At 43.0% G+C, this 27242-nt stretch overlaps 1 protein-coding gene across 16 annotated transcripts in view; it reads left to right on the top strand.

Moving 5' to 3' along the window:
* DOCK10 (dedicator of cytokinesis 10) overlaps positions 1–27242 on the top strand; it is a 148026-nt gene that overhangs the window by 37351 nt on the left and 83433 nt on the right. For 9 of the 16 annotated variants that reach the window (XM_068691436.1, XM_068691444.1, XM_068691440.1 and 6 more), the window contains exons 2-3: positions 15578–15697; positions 22734–22823. In XM_068691436.1, coding sequence (XP_068547537.1) covers positions 15578–15697; positions 22734–22823 — 210 coding nt within the window. Of the gene's footprint in view, positions 1–4222; positions 4659–5123; positions 5145–15577; positions 15698–22733; positions 22824–27242 lie in introns of those variants that run through there. The other 7 variants (XM_068691437.1, XM_068691441.1, XM_068691431.1 and 4 more) reach the window with 5 other exon arrangements.

Raw genomic sequence — 27242 nt, 5'->3', positions numbered from 1 at the left:
CATCCAGATGCGTAACTTCTAGTGATATTGCCCTGCTGCACTGTTCAAGGTGCGGCTGACAGTGATGGTGGGCTTACCAGGGGATTGAAAATCAATGCCAGGTGATGAATATATGAAAAGTGGCATCAGGATGTCTTAATATAGCTTATCTGCTGACACTGCCTGCAAGCTGTAGGGTATAAGAGCATTAATCTCCTCATTATTGGCCTTAGTAGTTGAGTGTGCTAGCAAAACCTCCAGGTTTTGCAGCTCCTGCAACCCACATCCCTGGGGTATAACAAGGAAGCTGGAAGGCTATGTGGAGTAAGTAAAAAAGGATAGAGAGCCTGTTGTGACCCTTTTCAGGGTACCACATTTTCTGCCTTCTCCCTGGTACCTGAGTTGAGAGCTGCCCACTGTGGAAGTGTGCTAACATCGTGATCACACAGTGCAGAATTGTTTCTGTTTCCATGACAGGGGCTAGGCCTTGGTTTTGCTGTCATCCCTTGTTTTTTCTTCAGCCACTGTGGGGGTGGTGAATTTTTTTCCTCTCTGATGGGCTTCAATCTTGATGCATGCTTGATAGTGCCTAAGCCTGCTCAAGCATGACCTCTTGTTGTACCTGCTCTTCTGTATTTCTCTTATTCCTTTCTGATTGAGCTCTCCTACTCTTTCTTTAGGTTGTGCTTTCTCATTTGATTCTCCATGTGTGCCTTTTTTAGAGCTGTAGTAGTTGTAATAGAGAAAAGTCTCTGTGTCTGCAATATGACCATGGGTGTGCAGTTCTTTATGTTTACATGGGAATAAGCCAAGACTGTGTTTTTGACTTGCACAATGTTTGTGCATGTCAGCATTCCTCCCAGACAGAAATACTGAGCAGGAGGGAAGCAATCATTCCTTGACACTTGCTATGAATTTGATCTTTGCATGAATTGAAGCTTTGTTTTGATCTCGGTGGAGAAGGTAGATTATATTATTTAGGAGGACAGTATTGTGAATTCAGTATTTGCAAGTGAAATATTCAGCAACTTGAATGTTTAACCTGTTTAGAAGCATCTTTTATGTCGGTTGAAGATATGTACTTTAGGGACTGATTTTTCATATCTTCGTAGGGCTGCTTGCTAAGCACTAGTGAAATTCATTTTCCAGTGATTGAATGACATACTGTAGCAGTGGATTAGTTTTGTCCAGCAGTACATTTTTACATATTGCTGTATATCATAGATTCAGGCTGAAGTCAATGAAGCATGCCAGTGCAGAGATTTAAGAGAGAAATAAATTAAGTTGGACAGAAGATCTGAAAGAAACGTAGGAAAAGAGAAGAAAAGAATTACTAAAGAATTTGTGACCCCTGTTAGAAAGCTGAATGCTACTGGTTATGAAGCAAAAGGAATGTATAGCTATTCCTTAAAAGGATTAGACTTATCAAATGTTATTATTTTGCCTAGCTAGATATTAACGAGTTTCTTCAAAATGCTGGGAACAGATGAAAATATTCAACACAGACAGCAATTAAACCCTGAACTGACTGCCTTACATATGTTACCTTTTAAGTGCTTCAGTGTCCTTATTTTGGCTGTATGAATTGGATGCAGGACTTCGCAAAAGCAAAACAAGGCTTGTGGATTTCCTGTGGCCCAATACCCCTTTTCCTGGGTTAACCTGGGATATGGTTAATACTTTTACCTTACACATAATCATTCTGGATTTAAAATCAGCACAGGAATTTTATTTATATTAACTGATTTTATGATTATCTTAAATGACCTGATAATGCTAGTTAAAGAGATACAGAAGTCTTTAAGGAAAAATGAGCAATATTTACAGTTGCACTGATGCTGGTCAAGTTTGCTTTGTACTTTTACTACAGGACAGAGCATTATTAGATGTTATTCCCCATTACAAGTACAGAGGGATATGATATGCATCCAAAACAGATCTAAGAAAGTGACATCTGTATTTGCAGTTGTCTACTGTCAGTTCTGCTTATATCTCTGTGTGAATGCTATAGCTTATTTGTTATTTGCTTGCTTCAACCTTTAAGCGGTGCTGAGAAAATACAGAGCTCGGTGCCTTTAGCATTGAGTCTGAAAATCAGGCTGTCAGAGGAATGACAATAAATAAGTTTTAATAACATGAGGATTGAAAGTCCATTGGACAAAGACGCTTGGTGGAGTCAACCGGATAAAGACCAACTGGAAACCCGAACCTAAGCCCAGTCTTTGTATTATTTGGGAATAACACCAGTTCATCAAATTTTCACAAAGTAGTGGGAACTTAACTGGGGGGAGAGGATGCCCTGGAAGGGCTCCTCAGCATTGCTGGAGGCAAGAGGCATAGGAGACAGCCTTCCCCTGCCGTGTGTGCGGAGGTTAAGGTTTCTGATGGAGCTGAAGTAAAGTCCTAAGAGTAGTGTCCTAAGCCAAACTTGAGGAGTAGTTTTTGCAGGCTTTATGCAGGCTGCAGAAGCTGACGGTGCAGGGAACCATCTTGCCTTTCATACAGTAACGCGTTAGGCTGCATGGTTTTGGTTTAAGGAGCTGTCTTTTCCAGGTCCACTCACTAAGTGGTGCCTGTCGGCCTGCGCTTGGGCAATGCTGCTGGCAGCTGGGACAAGCAGCTCTGGAGATGGCTCTGTGTGCTCGAGTTACAGAAACGAGTCGATACGCTAAGGAGCCTCTGAGAGGAACTGATATCTGCTTAAAGTTAAGTCAGCAGGGCTGATGGATCCAGCGTTAAATTTAACTTCTGGCAAGGACCTTTTGTCTTGGCAGCTGTGTTCACTATGTTATGTGAGAGGCTCTCGGGACTCGGTAAAGATAGTGTGGTGGTTGGGGAGAAAACCAGGGTGATTCCAACTTGGGTAGTGTTGTGGTTCTATATTGGTAGCCACTTGAAATGTCTGCATATCTTGGCAAAGAACTTCTGTTGCCTTTTCTGTTTTCTAGTGCCAGATGCGGATGCTTTTCACGCTAAGTAGGAGTACAGTGAAATCTGTCTCAAGCAGTCACACAGCAGGCTGGTAAATTTCCATTTAAAGGAGGTGATCTCAAACACAAAGCTGAGTTATGAAGCTATTGTTGAGATAGGGGTCTTGTTTGTTTGTTTAATTTGTGAAGCTCATGCGGCGTTATATTTTAACTGTAGAAGACAAGGGCAAGCTCATCCGAGTGATGCGTGTTTGTAGTGAGCAGGCCGTAGATGCTGTGCTCAGTGTGCCTGGGCTCCTAGTACAGGAAGCCTGCATATGGAATGATCAAGTGGAAATTTTTAAGAGGTTTGTTCCTTTGGATCAGATGTTAGTAATGCTGACAAATGCCAGAAAGGGTTCATGGAATTCAGAATTATTTGCTCAATAAAAAGGGAGAAACAACAAAACAAAAATGTGCAGATCTCAGACCAATTCACTGAGACAAGCTATGAATATGATGTTCATAGCTCAGTGTGCAAAACATCCTGAGTGAAAGAGCCGAAAAACTAACGATTCTCTTGGCTACGCACACCGATATTAACTACAAACCTAGAGGACACTACATAAATACTGTCTGCATAGGGAAATGCAGGTTTTCTACTACAGCAGGATGAACCATGAGCCAGAACAAAGGAGTATAGAAGGGGCAGTGCGAGCACGTGCACGTGTGGGCACTGAGGGGATTTGTTCAGGTCTGAGAGACGCTTGTGCCCTGTGAGCCTGCCGAGTCACCCACCAGAACAACGAAGGGGCTGGCCGCATGTCCTGCTCCCCTTCTACTCCTGATCCCCACCAGGGGCAGCAGGATGGGGACTGCTCCGGCTCTCCATGGGGGTCCCAGGGCTGGCTGGGGGTGGCAGGGGCTGCCAGCCCACCTGGTGTACCCCAGCGAGCTGGCGGCGCCGCCTCACCAGGCAGAAACAGGCAGTGATTATTCCTGGCTGGCAGTTGACAGGCCTATGACCAGGTTTTACAGGTCAAAATGTATTTTCAACATCAGCACATGAATGGCTTTATTTCCCATTTTTCAGCTTTCTGCAGATTTATAAGTTTACGGGGTGCTTCCCCTTGGCGCCCCGCGAAAGGGGAACTGTTACCTCAGCCCGGCAGCAGAGCTGGCTGGGCCTGAGCAGCACTGGGGCTGCTGTGCTGGGGCCTGCCATTGCCCTGCTCAGCTGGAGATCCCTGATTTTTGAGTAACTTCTTAGCTTGGGGACGTATGTGCGTGTGAGGGAGGCGTGCAGCCATTTCGGCTTTCGAATCAGGGAAGGTGATGAGGGGAAAGGATGCAATGGTTTTTGAGGCAAAGATAGACATTCAGTTGTAAGACTTCCTGTTTTGATTTGCATGAGAGACGGGGGGCGGGTGTATTTATGGTTTAATGAGACACTGCCGCCTTAATAGAGCATTATTCACAGGAAGAAATGAGTTATTGCCGGCTTTCTTCTTTCTGTTCAGTTACTGTGGATACAGCATGTAAGTTTTAGACATACTTCCCTCTTGAACAGTATACGTAGCTTTCATTTGTTATGCTGAAGCAGAGGTTGAAGGATCGCAGTTTTTAAAGAGCGATTTATTTGCTGCTTGAATTCCTACTGATACAATGAGCTTTCGAGGGAGAGTTTTCAGAAGGGAGCCCAGTGAACTGCGGAAGAAGAGAAAGACCATGAGGCGAGTGAACCGAGGAGAAATTCACAGGCTGAGCTGCGTGAGTATGCCTCCCGTCCCTCCATCTCTTTTACAAAATTGTTATGAAATTACAGGTCAAATACAAATAGGAGAGAACAGGATTTATTCCTTGGTTTGTTTGTAGGAATTGTATCAACCTGTATGACGAGGTACTAAACATCAGAGAACAATTACTTTACGACTGAAGTGTGGAGAGCTCAAGAGTTTACATCAGGGAATCTGCTTTGTAGCATCACGTTGTCGATCAGGTACTGATAGCAGCATTATGTGATGCTCTCTGAGACGCCTGGTAATGCATGCTTGGTAGCTCTGTGAAAATCAGTAACGGTGCTTCTGGAGTAGAAAGTTGTTCTCTGTGACTTCAGGTCTTACGATCTGCTATGTTCAATTTGTGCATTTGGAGGCCAGAAGCAGGAGAAAGTCACTTTCCTACAGTGCAGTGAGCAAGCGAAGGAAGATCCAGAGCCCTTGGTGGAAGGCTGGAGCAAGGTTCTACCCCATGGAGGTAAACAGTGGCTTTGCCACTGATAGCACTGAGCCAAGACTGCACCTTTTGAAACTCCCATGTGTGGCACTGGGTGGGTCACACTAACTCATTTTGCGCCTAAGCTTTCTCAGCTAAAACTGAAACTGTAGAAAAGTTTTAGGTGAAACACTGTTGAGAAGACTAAGGCAAGTATTGGTTTTCAATGTATTCCCTTGAGACACTACTTTAGATTTCAAATATTTAATGGTTTCCTTAAGAATGATTTGGAGAAAATGGAGGCTTTTCTTCATAACAGCTGTCCATTTTTCTTCTGTAGTTTTGTGTATCAAATTAGATTGTGTGTACAGTGAGGGGTTTTTTGGAGGCTGTTCTTCATGCTAATGTAGCAAAGAATTGGTGATAATACACTGAAGATATTTCTCATTTGCTTTCTTAAGAAAGAAAATATCTCTGCAATTGTAGAATTTTGTAACTGAATGTTTAGGACTGCCTGTGGTTGGTCTAGCAGTAAAGTGCTTGGGTTTTGCTCATGACTAGCTGCCACTTTGGCTGTATGTTTTATATGGAAGTGGATCTTTTTGACACGGCTACTTTATACTGTAGTTCCAGCTGCCCTGAGCTATTATCATAAAGTCAAAGATGCTAAGGGCTAGAAAGGTTTTGAAGTTAACTCTCAAATGCTGCTAAATTTTCAGAAGTTGTCAGCTTTCAAAGAGTCCCCAGATAACTCTTGGGATTTTCCAACAGAATTACATGGGTCTGTGTAAGCACTTCAGTGTGCTGAACTGAAACATTGCGTTCAGGGTACGTTTCAGTTCCCACTGAAAACTTACTTGGTGTTAGGTACCTATTAAGATGCTTGAGTCTCCTTTTGTTTCCTTGAAGCTGACTCCAAAATTCAGTAGGACCACACCTGAAAAACATAACATTCTTGAGAGTTTAAAAAAACACAACACCATCTTGGTGTTCAGTGAAGAAATGTGAAGTTTTAGGAAGTCCCATGACTAAACATTTAAGAGGCTGTACGCCCCTTTACCCTTAATAAGGGTAATTATTTGGTTTCGTCATGATAAATTGAGTTAACTCATGAGTCCTTTAATTCATGTTAGTCTTTTGCAATCTACACAGATTTTTTAGAGCTTAAACTTCGTAGTCACAGGTCCTGAGAATGAAGACTAATGCAGGTGTTGAAAGCATCTAACCCTGACAGCTCACAAAACTTGTTAGGATGTACGCAATGCTGCTTTTAAATGCTGGTTAGGAGGGATTTTTATCATTATTGTGCAAATCCTGACTGTGTGTGTTTAGTGCTCACTAGAAGTGGCTGAAGCCTTACAGGAAAGCAGAGTTGGACCTAAAACTAAGCCCGAGCAGCAGCAATAAATCAGTAGCCTGCCTGCAGGCAGTGCTTGGTGCTTCCTGCAAAGTAGCTGGCTTTTATAATGTATAGGATATACATGTAAGTTGAGTTTTCAGGGGAATCTGGTCTTTTTTTTTTTTTTTTCTGTTCTTTTTATCCGCAAGATGTGATGGGGTCACTGTGTCATGTTGTTCTGTGGGTGTATTTCTCAATAGCTTGTTTTGCCCCTAGGAAACACAAGCACACTTGGCTTTACTTTTGTGGCTTGTGACCCGTGTCCTTCTACCCACTACTTCATAATTGGAGCATGTTAAATTGTTGGCCTGTGGGCACTTCTTGCTATCAAACCAGGAGCTGATCTCTCCTTCAATCGCCAGCCTGCTGCAGATCTCCAGGTGGGGTTAGCTCCCACGGCAGCTGCAAAGGCCTCGAAAGCGGGGCCTTATTCAGAAACAGAATTCCTATACCACAGCTAGAGCCATGTTTTCTGTACATGGACTTTTATTATTTACTGGAAAGTCGCTTTTGTGAGACTAATTATATAATCTGATTAGTTTTAATTGATTGTAGATTGTTGATTGGGCTCAGTGTGGTTGACTGGATCTTGCTTTCATTTACATCATTGGTGTGCGTGTGGGCAAATGACTTGATAGCTAACTGATTAGGAGGGTGGTTGATGTCAAGGAAATGTTTATAAATTTCCAAAACTTGTGTCATTGGGAGAGTTGAGTTTAAGGTGATCATGCATGAACAATGCTAACGTTTATGGATAAATCCCCAGTGGAAATACAGGCACATGATTTCGTCAGATAAGTAGCATGAAAAATATCTGTAACTCATGAAAACATAAGTAGCCATAGGATAGTTAGAAAAAGAGAGATATTTACTGCATATCTGAAGGAGGACAACACATATGAGGACTGTCGTGCAAGGTGCTGACTTATTGCTAAGTACTCTCTAGAAATCAAGTGTTATTTTTGGAAAGTTTATTTACAGGTAATGCTAACATTGTTGTCAGTTGTTCTTTGATTCAGGGATTTCTGAAGAAGTTGAGCCCCTTTCAAAAATATTCTTTGCTTATTCTACAGGTCTAGGACTTCATACATCTACATTTTAGTGTTTAAGTGAAAATGGACCACATAGTTTGTGCAATTTCATGCAATTAACGATAGTAATCTAAGTCTTTAGTGTCAGAGTATGATCTGATGAACAGGCATTAGTTTTCTCTTTGGTTCTAAATATTCACTGAGAAAAAAAAAAAAAGAAAGTCTTATGTAGTCTTAAAAAACAGAAGTCAACTAAAAAGAAAACTTTACTTTTGAAGTACATAAAAATAGTTTTGAAAATCAATTCACCGACATTCATTGTGTTCTGCAAAATGCCCTGAGCCTCACAGACCATGAGTGGATCTCTGCATCTCCTTTATTTGTCCAGCTTGGACAGGAGGAGGAAACTGCTCTGGTCTGATTTTACTGCTAACCAGTTCTATTACTCCTGCATAGAGAATGTAGCTGTCAGAGCTGTTTTCTACATTTGCTATGAAGACCATCTGATCCCAAAAATTGGGAGCATCTTTTTTTAGAGTAAATTTTCCATGGACTACAGTGCAGTGACTCCCTCCATCTCTCTTGCATGCATGCACACAAGTGGTGTTTACATAAGCTTCTAAGCTTCCAGTAAAATTTTGGTTGAACCCACTATGTACTGTTTGCAGGATGGATAGTTTTATTAATGTCACTCTTTGCAACCGTGAGCCTGCCCAGCTGAGACCATGCTAGAAAAGCAGACATGGCTGGTAGTTGTTTACAGACCAGCTGAACTCGACTTGCTCCATCATCCTCATCAAGCCCAGGGCAGCACAAGTCACTTTTCCCTCCCCAGGGTGAGGCCTTTGCTCCCAAGGCCACCGTCTGCATTTTCCAGCTCTGCCCCCAAGGGTCCCTGCTCACCCGCACAGCTTCCATCTCATCTTCCCAGACCCCTTGCACAGCATCCTACCAGTCTATTCTGATATCTATACAAAGATGAGAGGATGTCATCTTTGGCTTTTACCTACTTTCTTTAAGAATAGATTCAGCTTTAAAGGCTGTTTGTTGCTGTAACTGCGCTCTTTTTGTGGCTAAGGTCAGGTAAGGGGAATGAAGTGGCTGCATGGTGCCAGATTAGAGGTCTGTGTAAATTCAACTTAAAAAAAACTTCAAGATATTTTACAAGACTTTCTTGTTTTTCCCCTGAAGTGACCCATGGACAAATATTTAGTCTAGGCTTCAGAAGCACTTACTATTTAGAAATTGTCATTTTTTGACGTTTTAAAAAATGCAGCAGTTTCTTTAGAGTTTGCGTTGTCAGTGACACAATAATGATCCTCTCCTTCCTAAAATGGTTTCTAGCTACTGAGTAAACACTGGGCACACAGGTTGTTTTCTTGTTTCCTGAAATATTTTGCAGGCTATGTTTGTAGTTCTAGCTAATGTGTAAAATGGCAAGTGCAAGTCATTGAAGATGCGCGTGCACATATCGTCCAGATTCAGAAAGCACCATACCAAGCGTACAACGCCAAGCATGCACTCGTGGCTGAGAAACAGAAATCAGGAAATGCTTATGAGTAAGTCAAACCCAGCATGAAGCAACCCCCATCTCCCCAGTGCATGGATGTTTGAGCTGACGGCTCTGTGTGGCTTCCGGGTTTTAACCATTAGTAAGGTAGCTTTGGTAGGCCTGGTGCTTTCAGAATTCAGACTGAAAGCAGCAATAAAGCCTGCCTTGAGAAATACCAGGCAATACAAGCAGTAGGTCACTCGCATGTGTCTGAGAATGGGTCCTGTGGTTTGTCGTCCTAACCCCAGTCACCCATCGGTCAGCCTGTTGGGGCGGGTACGTGCATGTATGCCACTGAGGCTGTGTAGCTGAAATGAAAATGGCCTGGCTTAGCTCATCCATTTTCAGATATCAATGCTCTCCATTCTCCTACAGTGATTTTTAAAGCTGGAAAATAGGCACGGTAGATCTTTATAAATCTTGATCCTCAAAACAATGATAATTTGTTATGTAAGCAATTAGGATTTACCCCATCCAAAGCTGTATTTGCACAGGGTAAGTCTCATTCAGTCAAGCAAATCCCTTGTTGGTGTCAATCAGTATTTTCTTTGAATAAAGACGCTTTAGTGAAAGAAAATGATTTTTCACTTTCCTTATGCCCATCAGCATCTTCTATAGTTTCCTTGCTTTTTGTGCTATAGCATTTTTGGAAACTAATTTCTGAGTCACTAAGAATTTTTTTTTTGGGGGGGGCGGATCTTTGTAGTTTTTCACAATTTTCTCTGTAGCAGAATTGTATGGGAACTGGCAATCCCATTAATGAAATTTACTGGCACGTCAGCTTTACCGCAGCCATTGCAGGATATCAGTTATGCTGTGCCACTCTGAAAGACCGACTGGATTCCTTCCCAAGTACAGTTCTCCAAGTTTTGGTGGAAGACAATACAAATTAAACATTTTGGACCTGACAAGTGAACTTCTGAGGGTGGGAAGGAAGGGGTGTCACTGAAAAATTTCCTTTGTACTGCTGATTTCAACAAACTTGTTGATTGTGGATTGCATGCTGAGCCAACTGTAGCCTTGGCACTGCCTGGTGGCAAGGAGACACGCACATCGCTCCATCAAAAAGCAGACATTTTGGTGACTCCATTAAATGTGAATGGTCTTCTAGCCTCAGCTTCAGCTCGTTGAATATTCAGGGAGCTGTGGCCAGCACACATCGGAGCAGGTCTGAAGACAGGGTTAAATTCAGCCGTAACAACACACCTCCTCCAAAAGTCATGGAGTCCTGGCTGTTCTTTAGTTCAGTTCTGACAAGCTTGGCCAAGAAATATTTAAGTTAAGTTGGCCCACCCTGGTGGAATAAAATTAACTACATATATTAACTACATAAAAATCCACAGTCATGTTCTGTGCCAGCTACAGTATATAACTGGGGACAGGAAGGGAAGAAGTAGTAGTCTGGGAAGCACTTTACATTGATGCCATCCCAGAAGTTAATTTATTTTGCTGTTGTGGATTGGGCTTGGTTAATAGTATAATCGAGATGTCTATTTAAAAAATAAAAAAAAAAAAAAAAGAGGAAAGATGATGTTATTTCAGTAAGTGGCCCTTTCTCTTGTAAGCCTGTCATTTTCAGTATGTCAAAGGTAGATGACATTGGTTTGTCTAAAATCACAGTTCATAACTTGGCAAAACACAAAATCAGTCTTGCTTGATTGTGACGAATCTGGCCATCTCAATTCTTCTGAATTTTTAAGAATACACAGTGGATCCTCCTGTCACTAAGAAACATTTTTTCAGGTAACCAGAGTCCATCATCTTGAATTGTTTATTTTCTCTTTATCTGTGTTTTTCATTTTCTTCTTTTTGGCATGGGGACTTTAGGAGAATAAGTTTATTTAAGCATCTTTTAAAAAAAATCAATAAATCCCAGATACTCAGAAACTGGTATCTGGCAATATACAAATATGCATTTAAGGCATTAGAAAATTGTAACATTTGGTCTAGTTTATCTTTAGAATGGGGAAGTCCTTGGGATGACTATCCAGACACTGTTGGTCTCAGTTACATCAGTTCCTCCTTTAATGAGTGGTCACAGAAATATGACTTCAGGAGGATGTCATGTCAGTCATATTGGCATAGAACTATGAAGAAAAGGTGGGTGCTAGCACCAACAGAAAGTCTCTGCAGCTGGAGGCAAGCCATGCACCATATCTATTTCTTTAAAATCATTTTTGTGGATATTTTGATTATTATTGCAGGGAAAATAATGCTTTTGTTATCCGGATCAGAAGGCTGTGGTGTAGGTCTTATTCAACGAGGTGGGTTATTACGGTGCTCTTCAAACTGAACATCACACGTGGAGTTGTGGGCTGAAGTGAAGCAGTGATTGTCTTCCTGTGGTGCTGGCTCCAGCGCTTGTTAGAGACCTCTTAACTATTCAGAAAGAGTTTGGGAAAGTTGGCTAAACAACATGCAGAAGTATGGTCAACAGCAGTGTCAGCATGTAAAGTAAATGGTTCTGTTGTGGTTGTTAGAGCAGGTGAGGAATCAGAGAGGGCCTTTTACGATGTGTATTCACAACCATTGCAGTACACCTAAATGTAATTCATTACTCACTTGAGATAGAGAATATAAAAAGCACTATAAAAATCCAAGCCAGCATAATTTGATCTTGGCACACAGATCGCTCGGTTGGTCCGCTTCCAAGAAGAACAGACAAGTTAAATGGAGGAGAGGCAGCACTCTGGTTATTAAAGCTTTAAATCAGCCCTGCTCATTTACAAATCTCTGCTAGCGCTTGCAGGGAGAAATCTGCTAATCCCAACGTCACCACTTCGGTCTGCCCGTGACAAGCGAACTGAACAGTCATTCACGTCTTCTGGAGAGAAGCTGTGAACTGCAGCAGCTGCCGCCTGCTGTCACAAGCGCAGCGCTGAGCGCTGTAGTGCTGGCCTCGGCCAAAGCCAAAGGACTGGCCCTGCCAGGGACGGGTTTGTGTGCGCCTTGCCTGGTGTGCAGGTTTGTGAGGATGTGCAGGAACATGCTGAGGCTGCCACAGGGGAGGGTCAGGCTGGGGGTTAGGGAAAGGTTCTGCACCCAGAGGCGGCCGGGCACCGAGCTGGCTCCTCAGGGCAGTGGTTGCAGCACTGAGCTGCTGGAGCTCAGGGAGCGTTTGGGCAGCACTCTCAGACACATGGCCTGGTTTTGGGGTGGTCCTCTGTGGAGTCAGGGGTTGGACTCGGTGGTTCTTGTGGGTCCCTTCCAACTCAGGACATTCTGTGGTTTATATCTCACTGAGCAAGGATTGATAAAGAGGTGTGACGTTTACTACATTGTCATGCTTCATGCCAGCAGTGAAAGGACTGGATTATCTCTGCAATATATTGAACAAAGTGTGTTAGTGCTTGTGTCTCTGATTTGTGAGACTTGGAGTGATGCAGTGTTGCATTTTCCTGCAGGACTTTGCCGTGAAGTTGTAGAAAGAATGACAATGGTCACAGCATCACTAGAAAAACATCATAAACATTGAAGGGCTTCACTGAAAAGCTTTGCAATAGTGGTGATAACGTTGCATCTGCTTCTATCTAGGTGCATTTTGGATGCATCACCCTTCCTGTAAGACCCTCCTGTTAACTTCTGTTCACCTGTTTCTACCAGCTTGTGCACTGCGGCTCCCAGCATGGCCAAGCAGAGAAGTAGCGCTGTGGGAGGAGCGATGTGTGTGCTCGCTCTCTGTTTCTCTGCTTCAGGGTTTTCTCGAGTTTCATTCTCACCCCACATAAATGACCTTGCAACTGTCGAGGAGAAGTTTGGCCCTGGAGTGTTTCAGACATTGATCAGGAGTGGCTTTCTGAGTGCTGCCTGTTTCCGAGGAGAAAGGGGAGGCCGAAATGGCAAAGCTCACCCTGCCTCTGCCCGTGGCTGAGCAGCTGTGTGCTTTTTTGAAGGAGATGTGGCTATACGCACTCCAGCCTCATAGGGATTTTCAGGGGGAAGAAGAAATACCTCTTAATTGTCTCAGTCCCAGCAAATAGGGTGGTTCCCCTCTGCACAGAGAAGCTGCAAATGCCCTGAGTTTTTATGGGAATTCCCCCCATATTTCAAGAGTCCAAAGATTTGTGGGATTCCCCAGCTCTTTCTTACTCTATAACTTTAGGAGGAAGGTAGCTACTTATCGCTTGCGTACTTTGTGCTTTTTAAAAAAATTAGAAGTAATGTCGATGAAGTTTCTTGGGAGTACAGGACCTAGATTAATGCTGTTCTGACACTGCTCTGGTTTTGGTGTGGACATTAATGGTTACAGTGGCATGCCTGACTTGCTAAAACCTGAGACTGTTGTGAAACCACTAGTGCTATGGTATCTGCTTTAGGAAGGGAGGCTTCCCAGTGCAGTTAACATTGTGAACTTTCTGCAGATAACGTACAAGTTTTAGTGAAACCACTACATGGGGAAAATGCCTGTAAGAAACACTTGTACCTCAAAACAAATCAGTACGTGTGTTTTTTCACTTTTACTTTGCCTTTTTTTTTTTTTACTTGCAAGTGGTTGCTGTAAGGCTTCCTACTGAAGATACTGTAGTACACTACTGTAGTACACTACTACAGTTCTGCTTTCTTCTGAACACAGATGGAGTTAACTAATTTTCAGACCTGGGCATCATTAGCGGTACAGCAGATGGTGCACTCAGCATGCGTCGCTGGTGTTCTCTCTTCCTCCTGGAGACTTATGTCTATATAGGAATATTTAATAAATAGATATAATTAGATTTAATGAAGGTGAGCCTAAAACTTGTGGGTCAAGGGTACTGCAGTGACTTAACTCAGCTTGAAAGGAAGGAAGAAAGAGCTGCGTGTGGTGAGATGGGTGATGAGAGCCCCTTGTGTTCCTGTGGGGAGCTGCTGTAGGTAGGTGGCAGACTGAAAACACCACACTAAAGAATACTGCTTTAGCTTCAACCCAAGTGTTTCTTGGGTAGGACGGGATGTTAACATGTCAGCTGTTGCTGCCTGGGGCCAAGTTCTGGCCTGTGACATTACCCCAGTCTGAGGTAAGATGACTGGGGTAATGTGAAATCTCAAGAGCTCTGTTAGGGTGCCCTGTCTTACCTGAGCATCATGTACTAGTGCACAGTCCTGTCACAGAATCTAATCAAGTTTTAAAGATGATTCTTCTCTTTTGGACCTTGTGTTTTACAGTGTATTTTCTAAAGATAAGTTTTTGGTTTTGTTTTCCTGTTAAACAGTCCCAAATTTTATTTCTAATTTGGTGTCCCTTTCATGACAGATAGGCCAAATATTGTTTCTCTTCCCCCCCTTTCCCTCACATCCTACAGCAACATTCATGAGCCAGTTTCTTTGGGAAAGAGCTTTCAAAAAAGCTCTATTTATTACTGTTATTTGTCGATCTTATCTATTTTTTGTGTCTTTAATATCTCAACATCAGTTGATACAGCCTTTGGCCTGTGAATACTAAATATTGCTGACTATTAGAAATTTATTAACTTCAAAGCTGACAAGCACAACTAAGAGAGGTAATAGACTGAACTGTTGAAGGAACAGCTACAATATTTGTAATTGCTTCTCCATCCTTGGAGGTTTTCAGGATTTGTCTGGACAGGTTCCTGAGCAGCCTGACCCAGTTTGCCCCGCTTTGAATAGTGGGCTGGACTGGGTGACCTGCAGGGAGCTCCGTGGTTATTCTGTGTCTGATAAGCTGAACAGCCATTGAATAACTTTATAGGAGCATTTGTATCTCCATGTTTTAGTCTATTTTGTGTGTTTGTCTTGCTGATACTTAATTAAACTTTTCATAGATCCATTTGATACAAACGAGGATTTGAACTTAATTTAGAAGGGTAAACAGTGTACCCAAGGGCCGGGGTACAATTTTGAGATGACTGTAATTACTGAAAAACATGTACAATGGACCATGTGTATATTATATGTATAAACCATATGCTATGGACAATCATCAGATTGTCCATTGGAGAATTTTGGTTTATGGAGATGTAGGAGCTTTCTTTTCTGATATGCCATGGTTTTGGTCTAGCTAAGAGGGAGAGGAAGCTTTATGTTATTCTGAATAGCACAGTGCAAGAACAGTGGGTAAAATATAACTTTTATTCTACAAAAAAATAATATTTATAAAATATTTATCAAAATAATATTTATATTCCATTCAAATTGCAGCCATCTGTCTATTGTTCTACATATATTTACAGAGAAAGAGTGTTCCAGAGAATGACAGACAATGTGGTGGGTTTAGTCTCTGTAATGAGCTGACAAATTGCCCTTGAATTATCAGGTTGAGAAAACCATTATGACTGGCCCAGCTTCCTCACTTCTTCTTCTATGAATCAGCTCAGCTGCAGCAAGCTAAGGAGAGGTGGGAGGGTCATCATTCATATTTTGGTGTTAAAAAAAATAAATAAAAATATGCAGAAGATCTCAGTTTATGCAGGGGAAAAAAAAAAAAAAAGAGAGAATTTGAGTGTAGCAAGATTACCTGATCTGTTTGGTTTTTGTTTTTTTTTTTTTTTCTCTACAGCAGGAAAAACCCAAACTCTTGGAGCCTTTGGATTATGAAGCTGTCATCACAGAAATTGAAAAAAATATTGGGGATAGCCTGTTTAAAGATCTGATATTGTTCCCTGATGATGACTTTTCAGTAAGTACAAGGCAAATGTGTGTTGTTCTTTCTCTTCAGTTTGTGTACTTGTATATTTTACCCTGTTAGAGGGAGACACAAAAGTGTCCTGAGGGCTCTCTAAGATTTTTCTTAGTTTACACATAGCTCCTTACTCATCTCCTACCAAATTCATTCTTTTTTTTTTTTTCCCCCCTGACATTCGTACATGAGTGAGTTTATAGTTCAGTATTAGATACAGCACAAAGCCCTGGTTGTTCCCAAACATATTTCAAGACCTCATAAAATGTTTTATTCCATAACATGTACTTTGTTTGCTCAACACAGTGGCAGTTTAGCCTGAGCTGGATTTTTTTCTATTATAATCTAATTGAATTATACTTCCATAATTTACTTACAATCAGTCTGAACCTATATTCTATTGGATATAGTTGGCCACTAGAGTTGACCCATGTCTCTTGGACTTCTGCTCGGTCAGGCTTTTTAGGTGGCAACTGTAACATATTTCCCAGCTGTGTGAGCAACTTGAGTTTGCACGAAAAGGGTAAACCTGAACAGACTTGAATTTTGTTTGGTTTTGGGGCTTTCTCAAATTCCTCTCCAGTGGGGATGGAGATCTGGCAAGCTGTCCCTGAGCGATGGGGACGCAGAGTCCCCAGTGCCAAGGCAGCCCCTGTGGTGTGATGCTGACAGGCTGTGGGTAGCAGAGCCCGCAGCTGCAAGGCTGCCAGACCTCATCCACGGTTCCCCAGTGCTCAGCCTGCTGAGCTGCAAAGAAACCAGGAATCTGGAAATTTGGGGCAGGGGTGGCTCAGGAGGGCAGGGGCTGCCTGCAGGGGGGCTTGGGAGACATGCTGCCGGGCAAGTGGGCTGGCAGATTGCCCTCGCCTTATAGCGACTTCTTCAGAATCAACCAATCTCTGTAAAAGATTTTGATGAATAGGCATTCTCTAATGGAAATACATTTCAATCTGTGACCAATTGTAGCTGCTGTGTGAGAGCCCTTCCCATCAGCTCATGGCACTGCTGCTGTCCTGCGGGGCCGGCTTAATCTAATAGACTGCTTTGTTTTACTAAATGGCTCTATTTCCTTGGTGGCATTAACTGAGTTAATGTGCTCGTGGGATTGAGAGAGAACTGAACAGAATACATTTCCACATCACCGTTAATTCCTTTATCCATTTTGCACATTTGTGAATTTATGAAATTGAAATTTAGCATTATAAAGCTGACTAGACTTACTGTGTGCTGTCACAAGGCCCCTGAGCCCCTGGATTTAGAATAATTGAGCCCAAGTCAGCAGAGCAAAAGCAGCTGTTTCTTCTCAGCAAAAGAAGAATCATGTCCTACCGCTCAGGACCTCTGCCTGTCAAACCATATTTTCATATCCTTATTTTCATTTCATTTTTAGCAGTTGCAGCCTGGCCTTTAGCGTAGTTACTTCTATTTTCTTTCCTCTCTGTTATGGAGAATAACTGCAAAACACAGCATACTTAATAAAATAATAACAATTAAAAAACACAGAGAGGTGCTTGCATAGTAGAGGTGACCTGTACTCATAACAGAGCAGAGGCAGGGGTAGGTCCGTTGCCTTGCAATAAAAGTCTCCTTTCTTTGTTATCTTCTTGTTGAAGTCCGCTGCAGTAACGAGATCTTATGTCACCAGACAGGGCTGCAGAGCTTCAGTAGCAGACAGGTTTTTCAGCTGCAGAGCATCTATTTATAGCCCTGCTCCTTCCTGCTGAAATATCACCTGTGCACAGCAGTCTGGGTCAGCCATTTGAGTAGAAAGAGATCCAGGTCTGACTGAATTAGGAGATGCTCAGGCTGGCTCTGAGTGTTACTTAATGTGATAATGCCCCAGGAAATGGTGGACATTGCTGTTTAAAAGCAATGATTAGAATTGCTTCAGACTTCATAGTTCAGTGATGATGCAGCCCCACTCTGGGCCTGTGTTAGCAAAAGTTTACTAAGAGTGAAACCCAAGCAAATGTGTGAGGTGAAGGAGTGAGAATAAGTGAAAATTTGGCTTTTAACACTGATGTGCCATTTCTGGATCTGTAGTATTTAATAGTAATGCAGTTATTCTCACAAGACCTTTGTAAGTCACTTCCAACATCCCACGAGAAGTCTGTGGGACAGCAAAGACTTCTTGGTATCAGTCTGAACCTGAGATTCCTCCATGTCCCTGCATTTCAATGAGGAATACAGCATGTGTTATGAAGATGCATTCTCTGATTTAACTCCAGCTGGGGAAAAGATGCTTCATGTTTTTGTGACTGTGCCTAATAATTCTTAACAAAAAAAAACAAAAAAAAAATCCCATCAGTTCCACTTCTTGTTTTCCTAGCAGTGCCTTGCTTGCGAACTCTGCTCCTGCTTGCCCAAAGTCCAATTTCCCTTTGAAAATAGCATGCAGCTCTGCTCCTGGATCCCGTAAACACGTAGTCCTTCTGTTGTTGTTCTGGGAAACAATGGCCGGTGGAAATTTCTCCTACAAAACTTTGCATTTGTAGCAGTGCAGCAACTGTGTGGGGGAAGGATCTGCACAGCTTCATAGGAGCTCCTTGTCATGAGTGTGAGCGTGCACTGTACTGGGGAGTAAGTGGGAGTTTGTCCATACATTGATATTCTGCTCCTAAGGGCCTTCATGTCAAAATGCTTGCCATACCCTTTCCTAAGTACTTTTCCGTCCTTTCTTCTTGTCACTATCCTTACAAAATTCACTGAGCCCGCAGCAGTCTCTTGTTAAATCTCTCTGGGATCTCAAGTCTTTGATGGTATCGGTGGTACCCTCCCTTAGGGCAGCACCTCTCTGCTATCACCATGCTTGTGTTGGGGTTTGATAGGTAAATATGTGGCAGTTACATGTTGATAAATGTTATTTATCATTAAAAGGCAGCTGAAAGTATTTAATAGGTTAAAAAAAAAAAAGGCTAAATTCTGTGTCATGAAAATTTGTTCCTCTTTCTCCTCACGCCTTCCTTTTTAAAAATATATGTAAATAAAAATCTGTTTAGAAATTAGGCTTTCTTAAACTAAACGTATAAATACATCTGATTTGAACCTGCAATAGGATGAACAGTTTCATTGCCTAGATTTAGGACAGGTGTCAGATAGCAGTGCTTGCCTCTGCAAGCTGGCAATGCCGAACCTGTTCAAGTTCTGTGTGCTCCTGGCTCTTCTGGGCTTCTGAAAGCCCCCCCAGGCACCCTGCAAGTAGCTCAGAGGACTCAGAAGAGGGGCTGTGTAGTGCTGCTGCACGCTGTCAGAGCAGGTGCACCTGTTGCCAGGCTATTTTATTTTTTTTTACGTTCTGAATAAGGAAGAAGCCAAAACCTCCCTGTTTTTTAATCATGAAACCACCGTGCAGGGACAAAAGCTGTTCAGGTACAGACGTTCACAAGGGACCCTGATGCAAGTGACCCCTGAGAGTGAGCAAAACCATTGCTTCTTCGCGTGGAAGGGTGACAATGTACGCTGCAGGGCAGCTCTAACCAGGGGGTGGGAGCTCCTTGGAAATCACCCCGTACTCCTGACTATTGTTTCTGACATCAGCAGAGTTACCGTAGTGGACCAGCAGCTTCTTTTCAATAGCACCTGACTTACCTACCACTTTCCTGTGCAGTAGGCAGTATCTACTCATCAGAGAAGAGCAGAAGTTTGGTGCGTTGCTCACCACAATATGATTCGGGACCTTTCTCATGCAAACTCATGTCAGGTAGGAGTAGCAGGAAAGTGAGTGGCAGCTGGGCTTGGATGGATGCACTTCTACTTCTTAAAAACAGAGTGAAGCAGTTAGCAAAGCAAACATTATGAGAGCACAGCTGCTCACACCGAGCGTGTTCCTGTGACCTTCCAACAAGCCCTGTGCTTGCTTTCCTTTCGCTTTGCCCTGCGCTTGCAAGGTCTGTGCTAGCGAGGTCTGTGCGAGGTCTGCGCTGGCAAGGTCTGTGCTAGGAGGGCCGGCAGCAGCCTGCTGGCAGCCCCATGCAGCAGCAGCATTTATACTGCAGTTCCACCTGATCCTTGCTTCTTAATTTGGGCTAACTCCTTGCAGTTTTCACTGCTGTTACGGAAAGCAGTTTACTTAGATGGAAATGGGCCTGAGCAGCTTTTCTTTGGAGAGACTGAATCTAAGTACTGATAAATACGAACATTTCTGCTGGCATGCGGTTAGCTCTCTTAGAAGGGCTGCCCTTGCAGGAAGTAAATGTAATCATTTTTGATGTATCTGTCTGAAGGTTCAACCACTGGTAACACGCTTTCAGACTAAAAGCTGTTAGGATAGATTCAGAGTGCAAATGTTTGAAATGCCTGATGGAGTCTGAACTCCATTTTCAAATCCTGCACTGGCTGTGTTGGTGGGAAGTGCACCCTGTCTGAAAATAATATTCCTAATCAATCTTTGATAAGGGACAATATTAGCCTGTGGTTTTCACTGTAGAAATACTCTTCAGTGGATGTAGCAAGAGAAGTTGCTTAATTAAATTACACCTTATAACTAATCAAACACTTGGGGCCAAAGCTTTATGCAAAGGAGACGCTGGCTCAGTGCCAGAAATCATTGGTGGGTGTAGGATATTTGCACAAAATTGATACCCAGAAGTCTGTGGCTTTGTTAATACCTGCCTTATATGGTTATCAGAGTCTCTGCGTTCACAAACTAGAAGATAGCCTTTTAACTTTTGATTTAAACACACAAATGCTATGATTGCCTAAAGAGATTGCAGTCAAAATGCAGCTAGAAATGATGGATTTGTTAAGTAAAATCCTTTATTATTATTATTAACCCTTCAGCATTCAATCTGATGTTGAAATGTAGTTGTTTTTTTTGAAGAAAACAGGCTTCAGTGAACAAATGCCATGGCAGATCAGCCTTTAAGGGCAGTTAGCTTTGGAAGTAACCGGCTCTGAACAGGAAGTGTTTTTGTGGCAAGGCTTTTGCAGCTCGGTGGTTGATCGTAACTAATTCTCAGAAGGGAAGTGCTTTGTAGTTTTTAAAACAAGTTTAAATATAACAATACACAACAGTTGTCATGTCACAGTTCTATGTAAGTAAACCCACGACATTCTTTGGCAAAGCCTGCAAGCACAGCAAGCCCCCTGTTAGCGATTTCTCGGGTTTGCACAGCTCTGTTACTTTCCTCCAAAGGGCAGTCTCGTTGAGACAAAAAGTGGGGGCAAGTGCTGCACATGAAGCCGTGGATTGCAGCTCCAGCTCTTGTTCTGCTGCAGCCCTGTAACCCCTCACAGGAGCTCCAAGGGAAGGCAGGCACGGCAACCCCACTAGGAGAACGCTGAGCTGTGTTGGTCAGTGTGCTGACAGCAGTTTACAGGAAGTGTTGCTGCATTTGGTTTTTAAAAAAAATGGTATGCATTTTAAATGAATACTGAAAACTCTTTTGTATAGTGTGCAGGGCAAATACGTTTTATTGTGGTCAAGCAGAAGAGGTTGTTGGTCTCTCTGCAGCTTAGTCACCATCCTAATAGGGTCAGTGCGAGATACGGAGTTCATCACGGCTCTCGTCTGTGGCCTCCTGCTCTACCTCATGTCTGCTGATCATCTTCAGCAGCTGTGATGCTGTGGAAGGGCAGCGTGCATGTTTTGTGACTTCTGCTGCTGGTGGCTGGGCCCCAGCCTGGTGAAGGGCTCCTGTGATGCCGCATCTGTGGGTTTTCAGCTGTGCTCAGGGATTGCATCTTCTCAGCACTGCTTAAAAAAAATGGACTAGAAATGTTATGCATGTGTGAAATAAGAAAGCAAGTGTTTCCCAGAGGCGGTGGGTATTGCTGGGAGTCCCTAAGCAGTGAAGGATCCAGCCATCCTCACTGTCAGTACGTGTGGCCTCAAAATCCATATTTCTCCATTGGTTTTCTTTTATTCATAGACTAAATGACTGTGTAAATCTTTGCTGCATGTGTGCTTTGGTCATACAAAGAGAGAGCCTTGTAATCTACATTTAGGAAAGCTTGCATAGTTTATCAGAACAAGAGGGTTTATTCATGCTGAGCTGGGACCATCACAACTTGTTGGAGCCCAAGTGTTCTAGCTGTGCTGTATCCTCAGCTATCCAGCTGAGATAGAAAAAGTTTGGGGAACCCCATGATGTCTGCATCTGCCTGGGTGATGTATGCCTTTCTCTCAGAATTACTCATAGGAAAAGCCATAGGAGGAACCAGCGTGGCGTTTGTAAGCTGCAAAGAGCAATGCAGTCAGTACCAGCCAGGTGACTGTCACACGCAGCCTGGGTGCTTCGATTCATGGGGAAGAACGATCCCTTTTTAGCCTGAGACTGGGGATATGAAACAGACCCTCTTGGGCTACCCATTAGCACTGGGTGGTGCAGGCTGCTTCGTGGCCGGAGAAAGCAGCGGGTTCCTCATTAAGCCAGCCATCAGCAGCAGGCCTTCCCCTGCAAATCACGTGCCGTTCTGTAAGGGAAGGGAGGATGAGCTGCGAGATGACATGCGGCTTGGTTTCAGCCCTAGGTTACCTCGAGTGGAGTCATTCCCTTGTAACCGAGAGCAAAATCTGGTCTGCTGGGGTGTGGGTCACTGGTTTGCTTTCCACCTTACAGTGGAGAAAATGAGTGGGCCTGATCTGCGGATTAACTCCAAGTGCCCCAAAACCTCCCCTCATGATTTCTGCCTAGGGACTGACTTGCCTGACCATCCCATGGAGGTCCTGGGTCACGCAGAGGAGCATTGCTGGGGGCCCTGGCCTCTCCTTGGACTAAGGGAAGCCCGGCCTGTTGGGGGGAGGGAGGGGCCTTCTGGAGATCCACGTCTCTGTGGATCCCAGTTTGCTTGCAAAAATGTTGTTCCCAGAAATCTGTTTGAACTCTGCCCTTGCTTGTTAATGAATTCTTTAGCTGATAGCATTGATAGTGTGTGAGGGAGGGAATTGGGTTGCAGTTGGTGTGCATGTCTATTGTCTGCATGGAGAAAAAAAAGAAAAATGCAAGCAGTAATAATACTGGTTCTCTTGTCTTCATGAGACAAAACTGCTGTTCTGTCAGCCTGACTAATTTGTTTTTTATTTGTTTATCGTCAGACAGACACAATTTCACTGGAAATCAGGACGCTGTATCCTTCTGTACCCGAAGATGCAGAACAAAAAGCAGAAAGTTTATTTGTTAAAGAGGTAAATATCTCATGTCTGTATCCTTTGTTTTTCAAATAACGCCAAGGTTTTGTGGGGACATTGCTGTGTTGATAGTGAACATCCTCTTCGTTTTAATATTGTTTAGGTGATTTGAATCAGGTTTGATTTTTGGAGGCCAGAAGGGAGGGTGGGGAGGGGGCGAGGAGGGAGGTTAACAACATGTCTGTAAGTGCTAGCTCTTATATGTTTGCGTGTAGAAAAACTACAAATGTACTGAATCTATCCCTCATGCCACTGTTCTCCAATTCATTCCCTGTCACTGCTAGCCCATTGCTATTGATATTTTTACGTGAGTGATAATCAATGGTACCCAGAATGCTCTGAGCTGAGAAAATATCCATAACTTTTTCAGTGTGTATATATATATATATGCATGTATATATATTTGATGTGGTTTTACACTCTTAGTTATTATGTATTTGAGGTGTACATTACCACTATCAGAGGAAGAGGTTCACTATGAAGGATACGTAGAGGTTTATATTTATTATCAGTATCTAGAGGTTGCTCTACTGTTACTGTAGAAAGTCAAGCAGAGTTCTTCAGTGGCAGTTAGAACCCCACTAGGAATGATTTCCTGCTATCTCTTTTTTAAAAATATAATTGTATTGTTTCCAGATGTGGTCTCAGATTAAAAAAGAAGATTCTGCTTGCTCTCCTACTACCTCGGGGATATTTGGGATTGTTATTGATTTTCTTTGAAAGATATTTGAATTGTGCACCCAACATCTCCACCAAGTTTACTTCAGCCACTTCTCTGGATTTTCTCTATCTTTCACTACGGATTTGAAATATAGCCCATCACTTCCATTAGCAGAATGGATTTAGGGAATCAAATCGTCGGCCAACTTCTATAAGACATTGAAATACAAGCACACTCACTTAGTAATGAGCCAGTAATCCATGTGTTCTCTGCCTTTTTTTCACAGATTGGGGTTTTGCACACCTGGCTTCCTACTTTGAGTATGGGCTATTTCCTATGGAGTATAACCACAAGATAATTTGCAGATGAAAAGTCAGTTACAGACAAACACAGAGAGTCAGGAAAAAAAATCCAATATTAGAAAGAAACATAGCTGTTAAATTCTATGCAACATGACATTTTATAGGAAATATTTCTCTCTAGTAGCAGGTCTAGAAAGAGCAGTAGCAACTCACTGCCAGCTCAAATTGCCTGAACCATGCCATCTTTTGCAATGACAGGAGGGTTAAAAGATAACACGGCTTATGGAATAATCTACCTTCCCAGAGTTCTCACTGCCTTTTCAACACTTTGGGGTCTGCTTTTTATTTTAAGGTTCCTCAAGTTGCAAGGCCAGCACTGTCCTCGCTGCTTTACAGGGAAAGCGGTGGATCTAAAAATGGAACATTAGTGCATGGAATCTGGGAATCATTACAGCTGAGTACTCCAAGGGGATGCTAATGACAACCTGATAAAATACATATTGAGCTGCTCTATTTGCTTTCTCTGCAATACCAATAAGCCAAGGGGAGCGAGAGAGGGGAGGAAAGTAGTGGAAAAAACAGTACCAGAGGACTAAGCCTGTGCATGGAATAATGGCAGGATGTGACCCTCTTTTAAAGTAGTAATCCATATGTTCCACTTCTGCCACAAGGCCAAGAGCAATATATAAAACAAATTAAGCTCCAGGAAGAAGATGGTTTCTAGTCCAAAAATAAGTAAAACTGAGGCTGAGGTGCTGTGACGATCTATGGTTACAGTCCCTGCAGTGATTGCCCCAGTCTGTAGGGACCCAGCAGCAGTCTGTGTTCTGGCCTGGTGTCCAGCAGCTCGGGGTGGCTGGGCAGGGCTGGAGCTGGTGACCTTCACTTCTTTCTTTAGAGCTGCGAAAACCCCAACACTTTACGCAGTGAAGGAAGCTTCTCTTCCTTCAGATATGCAATGGTCTCATGAACAGCAAAGGAATCCATCTTGTACATACTTGATCATCTGGAGCCAGGATTAAAACCAGCATTAAACGTCCGATCCCTGATCGGACCATTGGTGAAGCTGTACAAAGGCCAGGTACAGCTTCGTTTCTTTGAAGCTATTTTGGTGTTCCCCACAAAGTGGTAATGACCGTGTCAAACCATTGATGAGCACTTCACTATCTCAGTAGTTTAGGAAGCTGTGACACGAAGACATGGAGCTGAGTCAGGGTCTGCTGTTGAAGGGGAGGTGAATACGGCACAGTGTGAGGACACAGCATGGAAACCATTGTGATAGCTTGGGTGCATGATCGTCTTCTGTTTCATCCTTCTGGACATTTGGTGTAGTTCAGGTGGCCTTGTCCATGAAGTACTGCTGCCTGATTTAGAACGAGTATGAGACTGCTATGATAAGGCCCTTGTAACAGATTTCAGTCTAGGTACTGTTAGTGATGTTGAGATATTTGGTAACGAGTGGGATGGAAGAATTTACTTTAAATAAGATGTCTAATGGTCTCCTTTTTGCTGAGACTGTAAAATTAAGATTTATTTTTTTAATGAGTATTTAATTGTATTTATTTTTAAATGAGTATTTAAATAGTTCTTTGATAACTAAATATTTTTTAAGGATGCAAAGAGAATATTTTAGATTTTCTAATTGATTAATCAGAGTCCCTTTATTCATTTATACTCTTTATGTATATTCTAAATACAATTTAGAATGTCCTTTCTTAAAACAACTTGAGCCAGGTGCTCCATGCAAAAATGTTTGGGGCAAGTGTGCTATAGATGTGTTGGCCACGTGGGTGAGGAGGGGTGTGCTGGGAGCTCTGCAGGGGCAGGAGCAGAACAGAGCACCTTGCTGAAGAAGCTTCTTTGGATTGTTCATTGTAATTGCAGAAAGTAAGTCCAGACAGGCCGCTGAGAAGTCGTCTCATCCCTCCCAAATAGGCTGGGTACCTCCTGACCCAGCCTAATATCTGTCCGTCTGCCAGTGCATCACATCAGGGAATCTAGACACCGGGAACAGGGCACACCAACGGCAGGCTGCCCTTCCACATGCAGCATGACTTAGACCTGTCTGGTGACTCACTATTTGATGTCAGATTGTGGTGTTTTAGCTTATGGAAATGACTCCGAGCAATGAGGACAGTGAGGAAACAAACTTCCCAGAGAGAGCTCCCGACAGTCAGAAGAGCTTTCTTTCCTGCACCCCAGCACCGCTCCTTTTCACTTGGGGGTGTAATTGTAGTCCTCACGCAGGAGGGACTATGCTGGCTGAAAAGCATTGCATCAAAATGAAATGATAGTGTAATAATACTGAAACTTAATTTCCTGTATAGTTTTCAAGGTAGGAAGGTTGGAGTTGTCAGCTCCATTAAGTTTTTTATAGCCCTTGTCATTCATCTGGCATTTTTTTCTATTTGAGATTTTGCAGTTTGTCTGTCCAGAACCTTTAAGTAACGACTAAACATCAGTTTTATTAATAATAATGTTAGAAGAGCCACTGAATAATTACTGAAGGTGGTTGTGTGTCAGCACAGTTGTTTTCTTAGGATCTTTATGCACTGTCTAATCTCCATTGTACTTGCACGTTTCAAAATGGGAACTCCTGTTGATAAATGTCACAAAGTTTTATTGTTATTCATCACAATGAATTTCCTAACTTCAAAATCTGGTTTCAATAGTTTGAAGAAAAGTAGCATCAGGACAATGACATGTATTATTAAACTCTAGTGGGTGTTTTGATAGCAGAAGGGGTAAATATTTAATGTTTAATATTTTAAAATAATAGCGTGTTTGAATGTTGTGGTTTGTTGCTGTTCTGTGTCACTGCCCTTTTGCTGTATATGTGACCTGTGTTGGTATGGAAATGGCTCTGAGAGCCCTAAAGTGGAGGTCCAGCTTTGCCAGCAGCTGGCTGAGAAGCTGCTGGCTCTTGGTGGGCATGGGCGAGCAGAGTTTCAGCTGGGGCTGTCACAGCACCTTCCCAGTTTCTTTCCCAATTTTTTTTGCGGTGTCTTCTGGTCATTGCAGGAAAGGTCCCAGGAAGGGGAATTGGTGGGGAAGGCATTACTAGCATGTCACCGACCCTGAGGCAGAACGCAGCGTGCTCTGCAGCTTCCCCTTTGGTGCCGTGGCTGCCTCCAGCTCTGGATGCTCTTTGCTTTCTGTTTCCAAGCCCTTGCGCTTGCCCTTCCCTGTTCAACAGCTCCGGCTTTCCACTTAACTCCTCGGGGCAGGCGAGGTGGCAGAACCGCTCCGTGCATCGGGTTTCTCCACAGGTGTCTGGGTTGTTGCATGAATGCCTGTCGTACGTGTGGCCGTATTTCCCAGGACTGCACACCCAGTGCTGTCTTAGAGAGAATAGAAGCTGGGGAGGAAAGAAACTCCAGTTGCTTTCAAGTGTTTGCTTCAGTTGTGTTTATCTCACTTCCCTTTTTCTTCTTTCTTCATCCAAAAGGTTCA

The sequence above is a fragment of the Anas acuta genome, chromosome 9, assembly GCF_963932015.1.
Source record: "Anas acuta chromosome 9, bAnaAcu1.1, whole genome shotgun sequence".
In the NCBI taxonomy this organism is placed as follows: Eukaryota; Metazoa; Chordata; class Aves; order Anseriformes; family Anatidae; genus Anas; species Anas acuta.
This window is presented reverse-complemented; position numbering and strand designations above follow the sequence as displayed.